At 38.1% G+C, this 13,842-nt stretch overlaps 1 protein-coding gene across 3 annotated transcripts in view; it reads left to right on the forward strand.

The window, feature by feature from the left end:
• The first annotated feature begins 267 nt into the window (after positions 1-267).
• The window catches only part of SUPT3H (SPT3 homolog, SAGA and STAGA complex component), a 284,434-nt gene continuing 270,859 nt past the window's right edge, over positions 268-13,842 (forward strand). Inside the window, exons 1-2 of one of the 3 annotated variants that reach the window (XM_067294403.1) lie at positions 268-403; positions 10,107-10,210. In XM_067294403.1, coding sequence (XP_067150504.1) covers positions 10,107-10,210 — 104 coding nt within the window. In that variant the 5' untranslated portion in view covers positions 268-403. Of the gene's footprint in view, positions 404-10,106; positions 10,211-13,842 lie in introns of those variants that run through there. The other 2 variants (XM_067294404.1, XM_067294406.1) reach the window with 2 other exon arrangements.

The following is a 13,842-nucleotide window of genomic DNA, read 5'->3' on the forward strand; positions in this document are numbered from 1 at the left end:
CCTGGGAGGCCGCGGCCGCCACACAGCAGATGGAGGCGGCGGCGCGCCGCGGCCCGTGTGTGGCGGAACCGGGCCCTCCCCGCCGCGGGCGGCGCCATTTTCCCCCCCTCGGCAGCGTGCGCCTCCGCGCCGGAGTCGCGGCGAGCGGGGAGGCCGCGGCCGCTCGCGCTCCCGCTGCCGCAGGGGCTCGCCGCGGTGCCGGCGGCGCGCGCAGGGGGAAGGCACCGGGTTCAGCTCCTTCTCCTCCCCGCCCGCCCCCGCCCGCCCGCTTGCCTCTCGCTGGACAGGCGCGCCCCGGGGGGGGACTGGGCACCGCCAAGGCGGGCTGCTCCTGCCCGCCTGCCTTGCTCCCTGCACACCTCCGCCTCCATCCGCCCATCCGTCCCCGGGGGTGAGCCTTTGAGTGAGTCACCAGCGAGAGCGAGAGGCTGCTGCCGCCTCACTAACTTAGCAGGGGTGCTCATGTGGGGCCTTGAGAAATATTAACCCGGCGGTATACGATCAGCGTTACCTGTCTCTCTCTCTCTTTTTTTTTTTTAAATTAATCGCTTCAGGGTGAGAGGAGGGAGGGGGCGGCTGGGGCGAAGTCGGGCCCGTGCTGCAGAAATCGCTGCTAACGAAGCCTCTGTCGGGGCAGTTTCGCGTTCTCGAGGCCGCGTGGGCTAGAGAGGAGCCGCGCGGCGCGAAGCGAAGCGCCAGCACCGCTGGGCTACGTGGCCACGAGCCTGGCGAAAGGCTTCCCCGTGCGGCGCCCGTCCACGCGGGACGGCCTGCTGCTGCCTGAGAGCAGCCGCTCTTAGGCCAAAGTGGCGGAACCGGGGTTGCTCCCGCTCGCAGCTAACAGCTTTTGCCGTGTTTCTCTCTCGCATCGCTTCTCTCGCGGCCTCTGTTATTATATCTGTTTGCCCTGCCCTGTTTGCTTGTAACTAACTCTGGGGATGTTTCTAGAGCTTTTTATTGTAAATGGGAATTGTGCACCTAGGGTCAGGCTTTGGCCTAGGGTATGCCGCGTGCTGCTGAGCGTTCATTTCTTCCTGTATCTCTGATGCTGTGAAATGGCAGTAGTTCTTAATTTTTCTCTGGAGGAGGTGGATTTTATTTATTTTGTAAAAGGAGGCATGGCAGTTTATCGATAGAAGTCTTGTGATAGTATATAAGCTTAAAGAAAATATTGGTAAATGTTTAAAAACCTAGGGATAACTGCTAGTCTAGAAGAATACTTCTCTTTGTAGACTTTCAGTGGTTTTGATTAGCATTTACTAACTATATTTTCCTATGTCCTATGTACAGCTCAACTGTTTATAAGTCCCTAGAAATTACATGAAAGAAGTCTTTGCGGTCTGTGAATGCAAAGCATAATGTACATGCAAAATATTTGTTCCCGTGTATGTGAAGGGGAGGTAAGAGCCTGATGTTGTGGACAACCAGCTTAGCTGTACGGCACTGGTATTAATGATTTATTGTGACATGGCACGTTTCCTAAGAGTGAATCTGTGCAAACGTTTGCGGTTGAATTGGTGAGATGCTTACATTTTTTTCCAGAAGTCTTTGAACCAACTCTCACATCTTTCTTTCTTGGAACAGGCCTTCTCTCTTTCCTTCAGACTTAAGGCACTGCCTAAGTACAGTGCTAGCTAACTTGGCAGGGTGCAATGCACCCTCGCTCCTTCCATTTTTACATATTTTTCTTTATTATTGGATAGATCCAAATGCTATGGAAGGCCATGTCATTCCTTCTGTTAACTTTGGTGGATTTTGGGTTGGCTCAAACTTGCATGTTACTAATATGCAAATCGGAATTTATTTTCTTCTGGTGCTTTTTTGTCCTGTATATTGGTGCTGTGTAGATGGGCATGCTGACGCTACAAGCAGCGTTTCCAATTGCAACAGCATTTATCTGTGGTTTTCTGAAAGCCTCGTCTCTGTGAATCTTATGACCACGCAAGGATGTTAGGTTTAATTTAGATAAAGGAACTCCTAGCCCTGATGATTCTGGAGAAAGTCTTGAGGTTTAACTAGAATACACGAAAAAGGCAGAAGGAAGAACTCCAAAGCCATGTTTAACACTGTTCAGTGGCCTTTGGTTCATGCAAACTTAGAGTATTTGCTAAGCCTCTGAGTAACCAACTGAATGACTCTCCTGGGCTTAATTTTGTATAATATAGAATGTAGCTGTCTGAAATTTGATTAGTGAATTAGTAACTTGTCAGCATAAGCAAGCTATAATTTAGTAAGCTACATGTGTTTTAAGAATTGTTTACATATAACACTCTAGAGCAACACTGAATGTTGATCATGTTATTGCCATCCTAATGTGATGCCCTCAAGCAGTGAGACCCGCTAGACAGGTGCAAGGGTGCTTTCAAGGCATGAGACCAAACCCAAACAGTGTGATTATCCCATAGAAATTAATTGAGTTGACTCTCTTGTGACTGTGAAAAATCCAAATACTTTGAAATATGAAGTAGGTAAAGAAAAGGAAACTAATTAGGCCTATGTTCTCATGCCACCAGGCAGCAGTGACTCAAGTATGAGCTTATGGGAGCTGATCAGAAAACTGCCTGTCAAAGGTACCAGAGCCAATATCGATTAGGTCTGCATTTTGTATTTCAAAAATTGGCATTAATAGTGCTACAAGTAATCACTATTATTTTGAAATTATCTTTTCAAGTGCTCATTTGTAAGGTAAGGCAGAATAACTTTCGATTTATAAATAATCTTTGGCTTTTCTTACCCTTCTATTTTGCATACATTTGCAGTATTACATTTGATGACAGTCAAAAAGTCACAGAGTTAGCTGAAAAGTTTATAGTTCAAACAGCTCTTCAAGCTGTCATAAAAGAAGTAATGGTAACGGTAAAAAGAGGCCAATACTTTGTATGGAAGGGACCATTTTCTGAAGCATCTAGGTATTGGCCTAACTCTTTGGAGCTGTGTATTGGGAATGTTTATGATTGACGTGGGAGTCATTAGCCAATGTTAAATGCTTTTAAAAATTGTGTGCTTAAAAATGAGGAAAAATATGTGTTTTCAGGAAGCAGAGCATATTTTAGTAGAAATCTAACAGACCTCATTTGTGATTGTGAGATCTCTGAAGGGTTTGGTGTCCTGAATGTTGCTGAATTACTATTAAGCTTGATTATTTTAAATGGTTGTAATTTATATTAGCAACTAAAACCTGTTAGGCCAGAGGTTTTCACTGTGCTGGGTGTTGTGCAAATAAGTAACAATGGAGGTAGACATTTTCTGCTGTAGGGAATTTTGATTTGTGATGGCAAGCAGTGGTTTCAGAAAGGACAGGAACAGTTCTTTAACGATAAAAATAGGAAAAATCCTTTATAGTCTCCAAATCCTCTCCATAGTCTGGGACAAAGTATGAAAATCCTGATAGAGCAGTTTTCAACTAGGTTCTGAGTGGAACTATATTATGAAAGGCTTTCGGCTGTGTTTCAAGTGGTGGACTAAAGACAGCCCACGGTGATGCGGAAGGAAGAGAATTACTGTGATGGGCTGGGAATATGAGGTTTAGTAGTACCATCTTGAAAGGCATTGAGCAGGTGGGGGTAGGTTCAGGAGAATTCTAGAAAGAGAAATAACACACAGGAAAGAATAACTTAAAGCTAAAGGTAAGAAAGGAATAATTTGGTTACGCTTTACAGGGAACGCAACTGTAGTGAAACCTCAAATTTTGAGTTACTCTAGATGGAACTAAAGGTAGATGGGAAGCATAATGATTAATGGATTTGCATGTTGACAAACACTCAATATTTTGCTTTTTCTGAATAGTAAAAACATTCATACACAAGCATGCAGGTGTCAAGTTAGTTCTACAAGTAAGTTAGGGGTTGGCTTTTGCTCATCTTTACATGCCAGAGTCATATGTATGAGTTCCAAAAGATTTGAAGCTAACTTCTATCATTAGAGTTGCAGGCACACCTCGAATTTGCTTCACTGAAAATTGTCAGTGGTTACATCAGGAAAAATACGGCTGATAAATTGCATGCCTATACAATTACTAAATAATTGGTAAGGAAGATTCAGAATACTACCAGAATAATGCATTTTTAAAGATAATTTGTAGTCCAAACAAGGTTATGGCTACAGTACCCGGATTCAGGAACCTATGGAACCTTTGTTGTTTTTTACAGGATATTTGGTCTTTACACTGTTTTATTAAAGCATACTTAGGAATGAAAAAAAAGTCATTGGTGCTTAATTTGCAGTGCCTTTAACTGCCAAAAGTGGCATGGAGTTCTGCAAGAAGTGCTGCGCATCCTGCTGAGAGGGAGACGGGCGCATGCATTAGATTCACTTTCCCTGCTTTCTTGCTAAAAATTCACTTCTGGGGAAGGACAGAGCTCTGATTAGAGTTCAGTTAGAAATTGTACAAGATATGTTTGCAAACATATCCAGATGGGGAGACATACCTCCCGTGTAAGATTATGCTGCATGTTTCTCAATCTCAAATAAAGTAGTTAATCTGTGTATTAATACTCTTTCAGTAGAGTAGTCCAGACCATTCTGTTGTCTGTTCCAGAAGAGGCTTAAATAAGTGTCATGTCAGGTCGTCAGGGGTGGACAAATAATAACTTGCAATATGGTTTAATCGCTCTTTTAAGTGAACGTTAGTTTCACTCTCTTCATTTCTAGACGTGCATGTTTCTTCTGTAATTTCTAAATGGGAATGAATTGACTGAGTTGCCTTATAAATGGAAAGGGGGAAAATGATATTCCAAGTACGTTTAGTTCCAGCACAGAATGTCATGGTTAAAGATGAGGTGCTGATTTGTCTGGGTGGTGATTGAAGTTTGGCTGTGAATTGACAGCTATAAGATGAGGATTTCTTTCTGTTACTTGCTTTCGGATATAACTACCGTAAGAATCTAGAGCATCGGGTAATAAAAAGAAGCAGCAATAGCAGATGTAATGTGTTCTCCTTAGCAAGACTAGTGCATGCATTCCACTTTGTGATACTTTGTTAATTAAATCAGAAATGAAAGAAAGCTCGGATTGCATCCCCAGCTTTGAACAATATCATTGTATGCAGACCTGATGCAGATGTATCACTGCCTGCCCACAGATTGCTTCTAATGCTGGACTCTCTCTGGCTGTTCCTTGAAAGCCTGTTCCTTTGCTTTATCTCCTTGCCTTTTCAGAGGCCAAATTTAGGGAATTCATCTTATTGCCTGTAAGCAGAACTATTTCTTGTGTTACAGAGGAAGCTAATAGTTACTGTGCAGCCCTGGACAGCTTAGAGGCTGATAAAGGGGTTGTATTATGTATTTTGAATCATTCATCCATTGTAAAACCTAGGTCATCCTTGCCTGAGACTTTTCACTCCAGCATGTTTCTAGTTCTAGCCTGCTTGTATAACTCAGGAGAACTTAAGGACTTAATAGTTAGTATTTGCATTTTCAGTTATTCCATGATCCTGGGAGAGCAGATGATCAATGAAATAATATATGTATTCCAGTATTTGGAATGCAGTATTTATTTATTTTTATTTATTTTTATTTTTTAACATCTCCAACCTTAGAAGACTGTTTTTGCACTCTCTGGTGTGCTGCTCAGCTCATGCATTCAGTAAAATACTTGGGGGTAACAGTCTGGTTAACTTGATTGCTGTGAAGTACGGGGTGTGAAAACAAAAACATTAATTTCAATGTTGTATTAATTCATAATCATCTTGGCATTCATTTCCTTCCTTCCTGTTTTGCTTGGGTTTACAGAGATGAAAATATGTCAGTCTGTAACTCTTTGCATGGTCTCAGGTTATATGCAAAATGCATTTGTGAAAGGCAAGGAAAGACTGATGCAGTATCCACATTAGATGTAGGTTAGCTGAGTTAATTTGTCACAAGAGTAAATTCTACAATAATGTATTTAATATAGGAATATGTGCAGGAATGCTGCCTTTTTTTTTTCCCCTCAGTAATTCTACACCTTCTCTAGCCTATACCAGAGATATACCAGTTAAAATTTATAAAGTCTCAAGAAAAATCAGAGAAGTTAAAGACCTATGTGACTTGATTCAGCAAACACTTTGAAAGCATTGAAAACAAATGCATTTGCTGACTGTAATTATGCCCAGTTTTACTCAAAACTCTGTTAAACCTTTGTGGTTCAAATTTGTCTCTTGTGAGAACACAATTTCATTTTCAACTGACTCAGTTTAGGCTTAGGGCCATTCAGTTTTTGCAGAGCTGGAGCTGCAGTAATATAAATGTTTGCTCTACCTGATTGAGTTTAGATTAATAAATTAACAGATCTAGTGGAGGACTTTTTGTGTAATGAGTCTTTGAATTCACCCTTCTCTTAAATCCTCATGGCAGAATTTGGCAACAGCGGTCGGTGAATGTATTTGGGCAGTATTTCAAAATAAAAGATGAAGGTGTTGGCCGTGACCTTTTTGAAGACTGCCTATGTACGTCATCAAATGCTAGGAAATAGCACAGATTTGGTACTCTGCAAAATACAGTGTTAAATTCAAGTTTTAGGAGCAGTAGTATTATACGTATAGCTCATTGATGAAACAACAGTAAGTAGGAGTTAGTAGTGCTGGGGGACTTCAGAGGGGGGCTGCGGTTACACAGGATGGCTACAAACGGCAAGTCTGAGTATCTCACCTCGGTGAAAAGGATGGACCTAAACTTGATAAGGAAGGACTTGGAATTTGTTTCCTTCGACTGAAACTATTTTTTATTCTGCTGGCCTATAGGGGACAAGTATTATTTTCTAATATGACAGTTTAATGTCAAAGACATTGAGATTACAGTAGATTCTTTTAAAAGTTTATTTGCATTAATGATTTTTAATACATATATAAAAATTTTAATATATATTTTTAATTATACATTTGATTGCAATATTTTACTTTTGGGAAAAGAGTTTGTAAAAGCCGGACGTATTTAGATAGGACCTCATAATTACTAGTTCCAAATAGTGTTAATCAGATGTTATCTTCTCCTTGCTAGAGTTCGTGATTAAAATAAGGCATGCTGAAATAATCTGTGACCTAATCTGAACATCTGAATTCATTTTGCAGAATATGGCAAACAGCTGCATTTCAGTTTGGAGCAAAAACAAATATAGTATATTGACCCGTTGAAGATTACAGTAGGCTTTTCAATTCCATGTTAGCTGTACTTATTGAAGAAAATTGATATGAGAGTGCTTCTGCTTTTTTTTTTTTTTTTTTTTTAGTGTCCGGAAGAAAGGAAATAGAACATACGGATGATGGGACTTTGATGTGTAAAGAAGTTAATTATCTAAACCATCAAACAAAATGTGGGCTGTGGAAGTAATTATTCTAAGGGGTCTGACGAAGCCTGACAAGCTGTTGGTTTTTTATGTCAAGAAGAGGCTGTACACCTGCTTGATTTGAAAGTTAAATCATTTGGTTGCAGGAGGAAGAGCAGAGTTTAAGTGAACCAGTAGCTGATAAGCTTTCAGCTCTCAAACCTACTGGTGCTTGTGCAGATGTACAGACCTTCTGGATGCTTAGTGAGGCTGCTCTCGTGCATTCGGAGGACAGGAACCTTAAGAAGTACTTGCTCTAAACCACTCCAGACTTGCTCCGAACAAGGCACTCGTGAATCATAACCATTACGTTGAGTTGGAAGCTCTGCAGAACTGTGGCTCGATTCTCAGTTCACGAGATTGCCTCTTAACTCAGTGGGCCAGAAGCACGTGGACAAAGCAAAATGTCTGCCTTGGATATTTAAACAAAATAACCACGTGCTTTAGATGATGCAGTTAGTTTAAAAAAAATAAAATAAAAAAGAAATCTTGAGTCTTTATGTACTATTTAACCTTTGAACCCTTAAGACACATATGAATGACATGTTTCAAGAATTTTTGTTCTGCAGCCATTTTAGAAAGTATAAGCTGAGATGTTCACCTAATTGCTTTCTCTAGGGTCTGGGTAAAATATCAGATATTCCAACTTACCCGTTCTGCACCATAGGAGCTGGTTGGTAAAGACTGAAGGGTCTAATTGCAAGAGCATGATACATATTTGGGACCTTATTGTTTGTGTAATGAAATATTGATTGCCAAACGATAAACCCAAATAATCAAAAATCAAACTATGTGGTCTAGGTTCTGCAGATGTTTAAAGGCATGTAGTCTTAATTATACGTACAGATCCAATGAAGTTAATGGGAGTACTGATGATTACAATTAATGCAGGGGGGAAAAAAGAAAAGAAAAATGAGGGTGTTGTGGGAGTTTGCCTGACAGAAGAATTTTCTTGTCTGAAGCTTCTGCATAAAAATTTCCATGGTTTTAAATAACGCTTTAAGACACTGCTTAGTCCTATAGAATTTACAGTGTACTGATATTTATTTAAGAATATTGACACTTATGGTACTAGCTATAAATAGCTGCTTAAATGGATCATGATTAGTCTCAATCAAATAATGAACAGTAAAATATGCAAAACCCATAGACTAAGTATAAATTTCCAAATCTTTGGACTCTTCATGGTACGTGGTTCAATCGCAGCCTCCCTGTCACTCCCTTTGATGTGCACGTAGAACTTTCCTAGGAATACGCTGTCAGCTTCCTCCACGTTATAGATGTATTTTTTACCTTTTTTTTTTTTTTTAAACTCACTAATTTGACTGTTTAGATTATATGACTCTTTGGTAACTGCTGATTATGGCAAGATCCTGCCAACACTTAAGTCTGGTGTGTAACTATTCATGTGATTAAAATCAGACTTCAGTGGGAGTAAACATGTGATTAAAGTTACACATGTGCATAAGTGCTTGCAGGATGGGGACCTAAATTAGAATCTGCCTGAAGATAAACAGAAGTCTGGTAAAATCTACTTGAAAGCGTTTAAAAAAAAAAAAAAAGTAAACTTACATCTAAATGCATAAATTTTTTATTATTTTTGGTCCATCCATATGCTATTATATCATTAGCCTTTTAAAATACTAATTCTGTTGTTACTTTTTAAGAAGACCTTAGACTTTGTATTTAGAGTATTACAGGGTTTCTTAAAGCATAATATATGTGATTGACTGCAATGCTTGTAATAGCATTTGGTAAAAATCTGATTTTGTACTTCTAGATTTTTAGAAAAGAAATCTATCTTAAATTTAAAATTTTAAAGTGGAAAAAGATAATATCTCTGTAGAGGTCTTACTGAAAACAGATCATATTAACATCTGCTTTTCATTATCATTACTACTGGTGCTGCTAATAGTACAAGAATTGAGCAGTATAACTGAACATTTACTAGTGCGTAGCGAACCAGATAGAAGACGAAGAAATGTAATGGGAATATATTCTGTTTATCAGGTGACTTGCATGGTGTGTGCAGCTCTTTGTTAAAAATTCCTTGAAGGGGAAAAACAAAATCTCCTATTTTATATGGAGAGAGTTTTCTGTAAATTGATAAACTTTGATTAGTCAGTCTTTTGGAAAATTATGATATTTTAAAAAATGAACTTATTCAAAGATAATTGACTTGCCTTTTATTAAAGGGGAAAAGGTATGTGAGTTAGATTAATACTTCGCAGAATAAGAGTAGAACTGTCCAGGGTTTGGTTTAGAATTTTTTATGCCTTTTCTATACAAAATTCTTAAAAAATATTTTATATAAAGATAGCACCTCTAGTCATGTAGGTATTATGATGATGTGCAGGTACCACTTCTTTGTTTATAACACATTTCCGTTTTAAAGACCTAAGAAAGACCTGGTATTTCTAAAAGAAATCTGATGATCTCAGTGTTCATGAAGGCATGATACATTTTAATTTGATTTTTCTAGAACTCTGTTTTATTCCTCTTGGCCTCAGTGATTTACTCGTGCTTGGGATACCCTAAGAATATAAGTGTGTGTTTCGAGTAGCAAGGTACTGGTGCCTGTGAATACCATATATATAAGAATAACGGTGATTTTTATCTTAATAGTTTTTCATTGGTGCTTTTAAGGTTATGGCCTTAGGAAGTTCTGTATGAAGCACAGAATTAGCCTTGGAATTTTTAAAGCACTTACACTTTTGTGAAGTGATGTGTAGTCATTACTGTTTTTCCATGTGTTCTCTTTAAAATGAAATATATTTGTAAGTGCTGTTGTTTCTCTGTTTACTCAGATGAGCAGCACTGTGGCTAGCCCGATGTCAACGGTTGCTTCTTCGAGCAGTGGAAGAGGCACAGGAAAATCAACAAGCTTTACACCTGAACTGCAAAGTATGATGTAAGTTATCTGCCCAAATACCTGGGAATCTCTGCATTAGAAAGTGTCTATGGAGGTGATGGGGAAAGCAGAAGCAACCGATATTAGCAGTGGAACTGCTAGTGTTTTAATTCTGGTTTGGAAAACATTTAAAGGTGACTTAGATAAATAAAAAAACAGGTCTTGTAGTGATGCCCATGTTTGTCAGTCTTTCATCAAAGTAAGTTAAGTTTTGTATTGTCATATATGCTTATTTAAACGATATCTTGTATTGTCTTTCAATGCTGATACAGAAAGGAAGACTACTGAGATGATAATATTCATGATGAGATTAAGATATGGAACAGTTGAAAATAACTGGGATTTGGCTGATAGGAAGTGAAGTTGTTACAAAGACAAATTATTTGTTGTTTAAGTTAACGCTGTAATCTTAGAAACCCAATTAATTAGTCCTCCAAGCTGTGATATTAGAAAATTTTGTAGCTTACAACTTCTAAAATCTTGTAAGTTATATAAACAGGTGGGTTTTGTCAGTCAGGAGGATTCCTTCTGTGAAGTCTTTATCTTAACTAGTAACCTGCTATACTGGGCTGGCTGCAAATCTTCATTTGATGGAAAGCAAACTATTTATCAGAAAGGTTGACCTGCCACTGTATGACACTCCCCCCCTCTCCCCCCCTTTTATATGGTACAAGACAAGACACCATGCTGAAAGGATGAAAGAAGAGCTCAAAGTAATGAGCTTGTTTTCCTGTGGATTGGTACTCCTGATTTATCAGGCATTTCAAAGAACATTTCAACCCACAGCTAAGGAATATCTAACCTCTAAACTTGCAGATAAAGAACTAGACTGTAGTGAGTCAGATCTAAATATGTGCATTTTTAAAAAATTAATGATTATGAATGTTACTTACTGGAGGGAAAGAGGATGCATGTTAGCTGCACATAAAAGGGAGCTTTGCTTTATGAAATCTTGCAGAAATATCTTAAAGTATTTTTCCTGTGTGCATTTGTCAGAGTTGAAAATGAACTGAAGAAAGCTAGTCCCAGAATACCAAAACATAAATCCATTCTTTCAAAAGATAGTGGTAATCTTTGGCTCTTTTTGCTAAAGTCATAGCTCTGGAAGACTATTCAGGATGTCATTTAAGATAGGATGAGGTCAAGTAGGATGGACTTAACAGGGAATTAATTTTAGGCTACTGATCTTTACTTTGGCAAGATCCTTGAGAACACTAAATATTGAGGGGATTTGAGAGCTTCTTTTTACTGTGTTTCTTCATATTTATTTATTTTTTAGTAAGTTGTACCTAAATCAAACTAGTTACAGCAGCCATCTTCTGACTATTAGATCTGTAACTATATTTTAAAGACAGGGAAATTTTATTTATTGAAATTATGGGTGAATCCTGAGTGTTATCCTGATGCTTATCCTGATGCTATCCTTTTGGTCATTTTACGTTAGTAACTGTTGTTGAATATATATTCATTTGTGGGACTGTGATTTTTAATATACTGCCTTATACGAGTTAAAAAGTTTTAAATATTCTTATCTTAAATGTTCCACTCTTGTCCTTCCGCATTCCATGGTGTAGGAACTGGGGTTAATAGGAGGAAAGTTAAAGGTTTCTATATACTTTTTTTTTCTGCAGTTTTCTTCCATAAAGAGGTTAAAGTATCTGAAGCCTCCACAGATTAGAATTATTTACCTGGATAAGCATTGCATTGCATTTGGCTTTTTAATGTAATGGAAATACTTAAAGTTTTAGTATTACTGTGACACACTAGAGAAATCAAGCAGATATTCCCTTTTCGAACTTTGGTGGTTGTGAAGGATTCATTCAGAAGGTAAGAGATGGTTTGGGTCACTTTAGGCTACGTTTGGACTGTTTTTTTTGTCAGTTATGGACATGACTGTGATATATAAGAATGATTTAAACCTTTTTCATGTCTTGTGCCATCCTTCCCCTCTCTCACACGCTCAGCCTGTTCTTAACAGTCTCCTCTGGTCACTTGCTGCCGCTTTTAGGAGATGTGGAATTTGGGATGCTGAATAAATGATGGTGAATAATGACGTATTACTCATTTTATCATATGTTGTAGACTCACCTTCACTGTCATGTAACGTTTTCTGATGCATAGTGCCCATATAGCAATTTAGATAAAAGGAATTCCCTAACTCGTTGTAGAATTTATTGGCGGTCCCTGTTTAAAAGTGAAAGAGAGAACTTGTTAAATGCGCTTAAGGTTTTGTAAGAGTATTGTAGGTGGAGCATGTGATACATTCCACTAGTATTTTTCAGTATAATGTAAATGAGATAATGATCTATTTCCTGTGCACTGAATTGTCTAAAGTAGATGAGTACATTTTTTGTTACAAATCAAATGATTTTCTGTATAGAGTTCCTTTTCAGATAGAAAACGTTAGTTCCCTCTACCAACAGAATTCTATTTATTTATTGTTCACATCTATTATAGTCATCTACACTGAAAAACATGTGATGTTCTTTGGGGAGAACATGCAACTGTGCTTTTTTAAAAAAAAAAAAAAGAAAAGAAAAGAAAAAGCACAGACATGAGGTTTAGTAGTTAAAGAAGCCTATGCATCTCTTCAATATCTGAGGAGCCTGAATTTTATTCAGCTGTGCACTTCCTGATAAGTATTTTGAAACTACCCTCCCCGCCAGTATACACATGGTTCTGTCAGAATGTAAAAGTTATTGTTGGCCATATAAATGGAAGAAATGGACATTTTCCTCTTGCTTTAGACCTGCAGTTATACTTTGAATGCTATACAAACAGCTCTTCTGTGTTTTAGAATAATATTTTTCACAAGCAGTTTCATTGAACTAGTAAGGACTGAAGAATTTCCTTGAATGTAATGAGCACATTGAAAATTAAATTTTATTGTTTGCTGGAAAAAAAGAATTTTTAAATGATAAAGAGCTACCATGTGGAGAAAAAATGACAGCTGTTTCTTTTGGCCTGTACGGCAAAATGAAGTTACCGCTTTAAATGAACTTTCCAGTCTGTGACAGAAGCTGACACTTTTTTTTTTTTTTTTTTTTATAAACTGCATAATATAGGAAGTTACAGATTCTCCCTTTTAAGCAGTTCATAACAATTCCATGCTGGCATCTTAAGAACCTGGGAAATACTGAAGGCTGGAGGAATACAGTGCAAAAAAGGTGACATATTTCTTAAAGAAAATAGGGACTATCTCTGCATACTGTGTTGCTGTGAGGTAGAGTACTATTTGGACCTATTTTGGACAGTCTATATGGAGTAGTTTTAACAGTAACTTGTCCTGCCCGTTAAGAAACGTGTGCAGTAAGGAGATGAATTTTTGAGAAATAAGTCATACAGGAACATTAGACCTTAATCTAGAATGGCCTTTGGTGGTCATTGCTGATATTAAAAAATATCCTGTTGGATTTTAGGGACTTAAAAGGAAGAAGGAAGTTAAAGAAACAATCTTTCTGAAGTAGAATATCAAATTGTGGTATAACCCAGCAGTGAGATCTGGAAGTTTGTGGGTAAGAGTGCCTCCCGCTTTGAAGGTGGTATCTTTTATTAGATTGCAGCATGCAGCATTCATGTGTTGAGTCAGTGTTTGATTTACCAGGATGCTTAAATTTATGTGTAATGTTAAA

Source organism: Apteryx mantelli, chromosome 3 (genome assembly GCF_036417845.1).
Source record: "Apteryx mantelli isolate bAptMan1 chromosome 3, bAptMan1.hap1, whole genome shotgun sequence".
Classification (NCBI taxonomy): Eukaryota; Metazoa; Chordata; class Aves; order Apterygiformes; family Apterygidae; genus Apteryx; species Apteryx mantelli.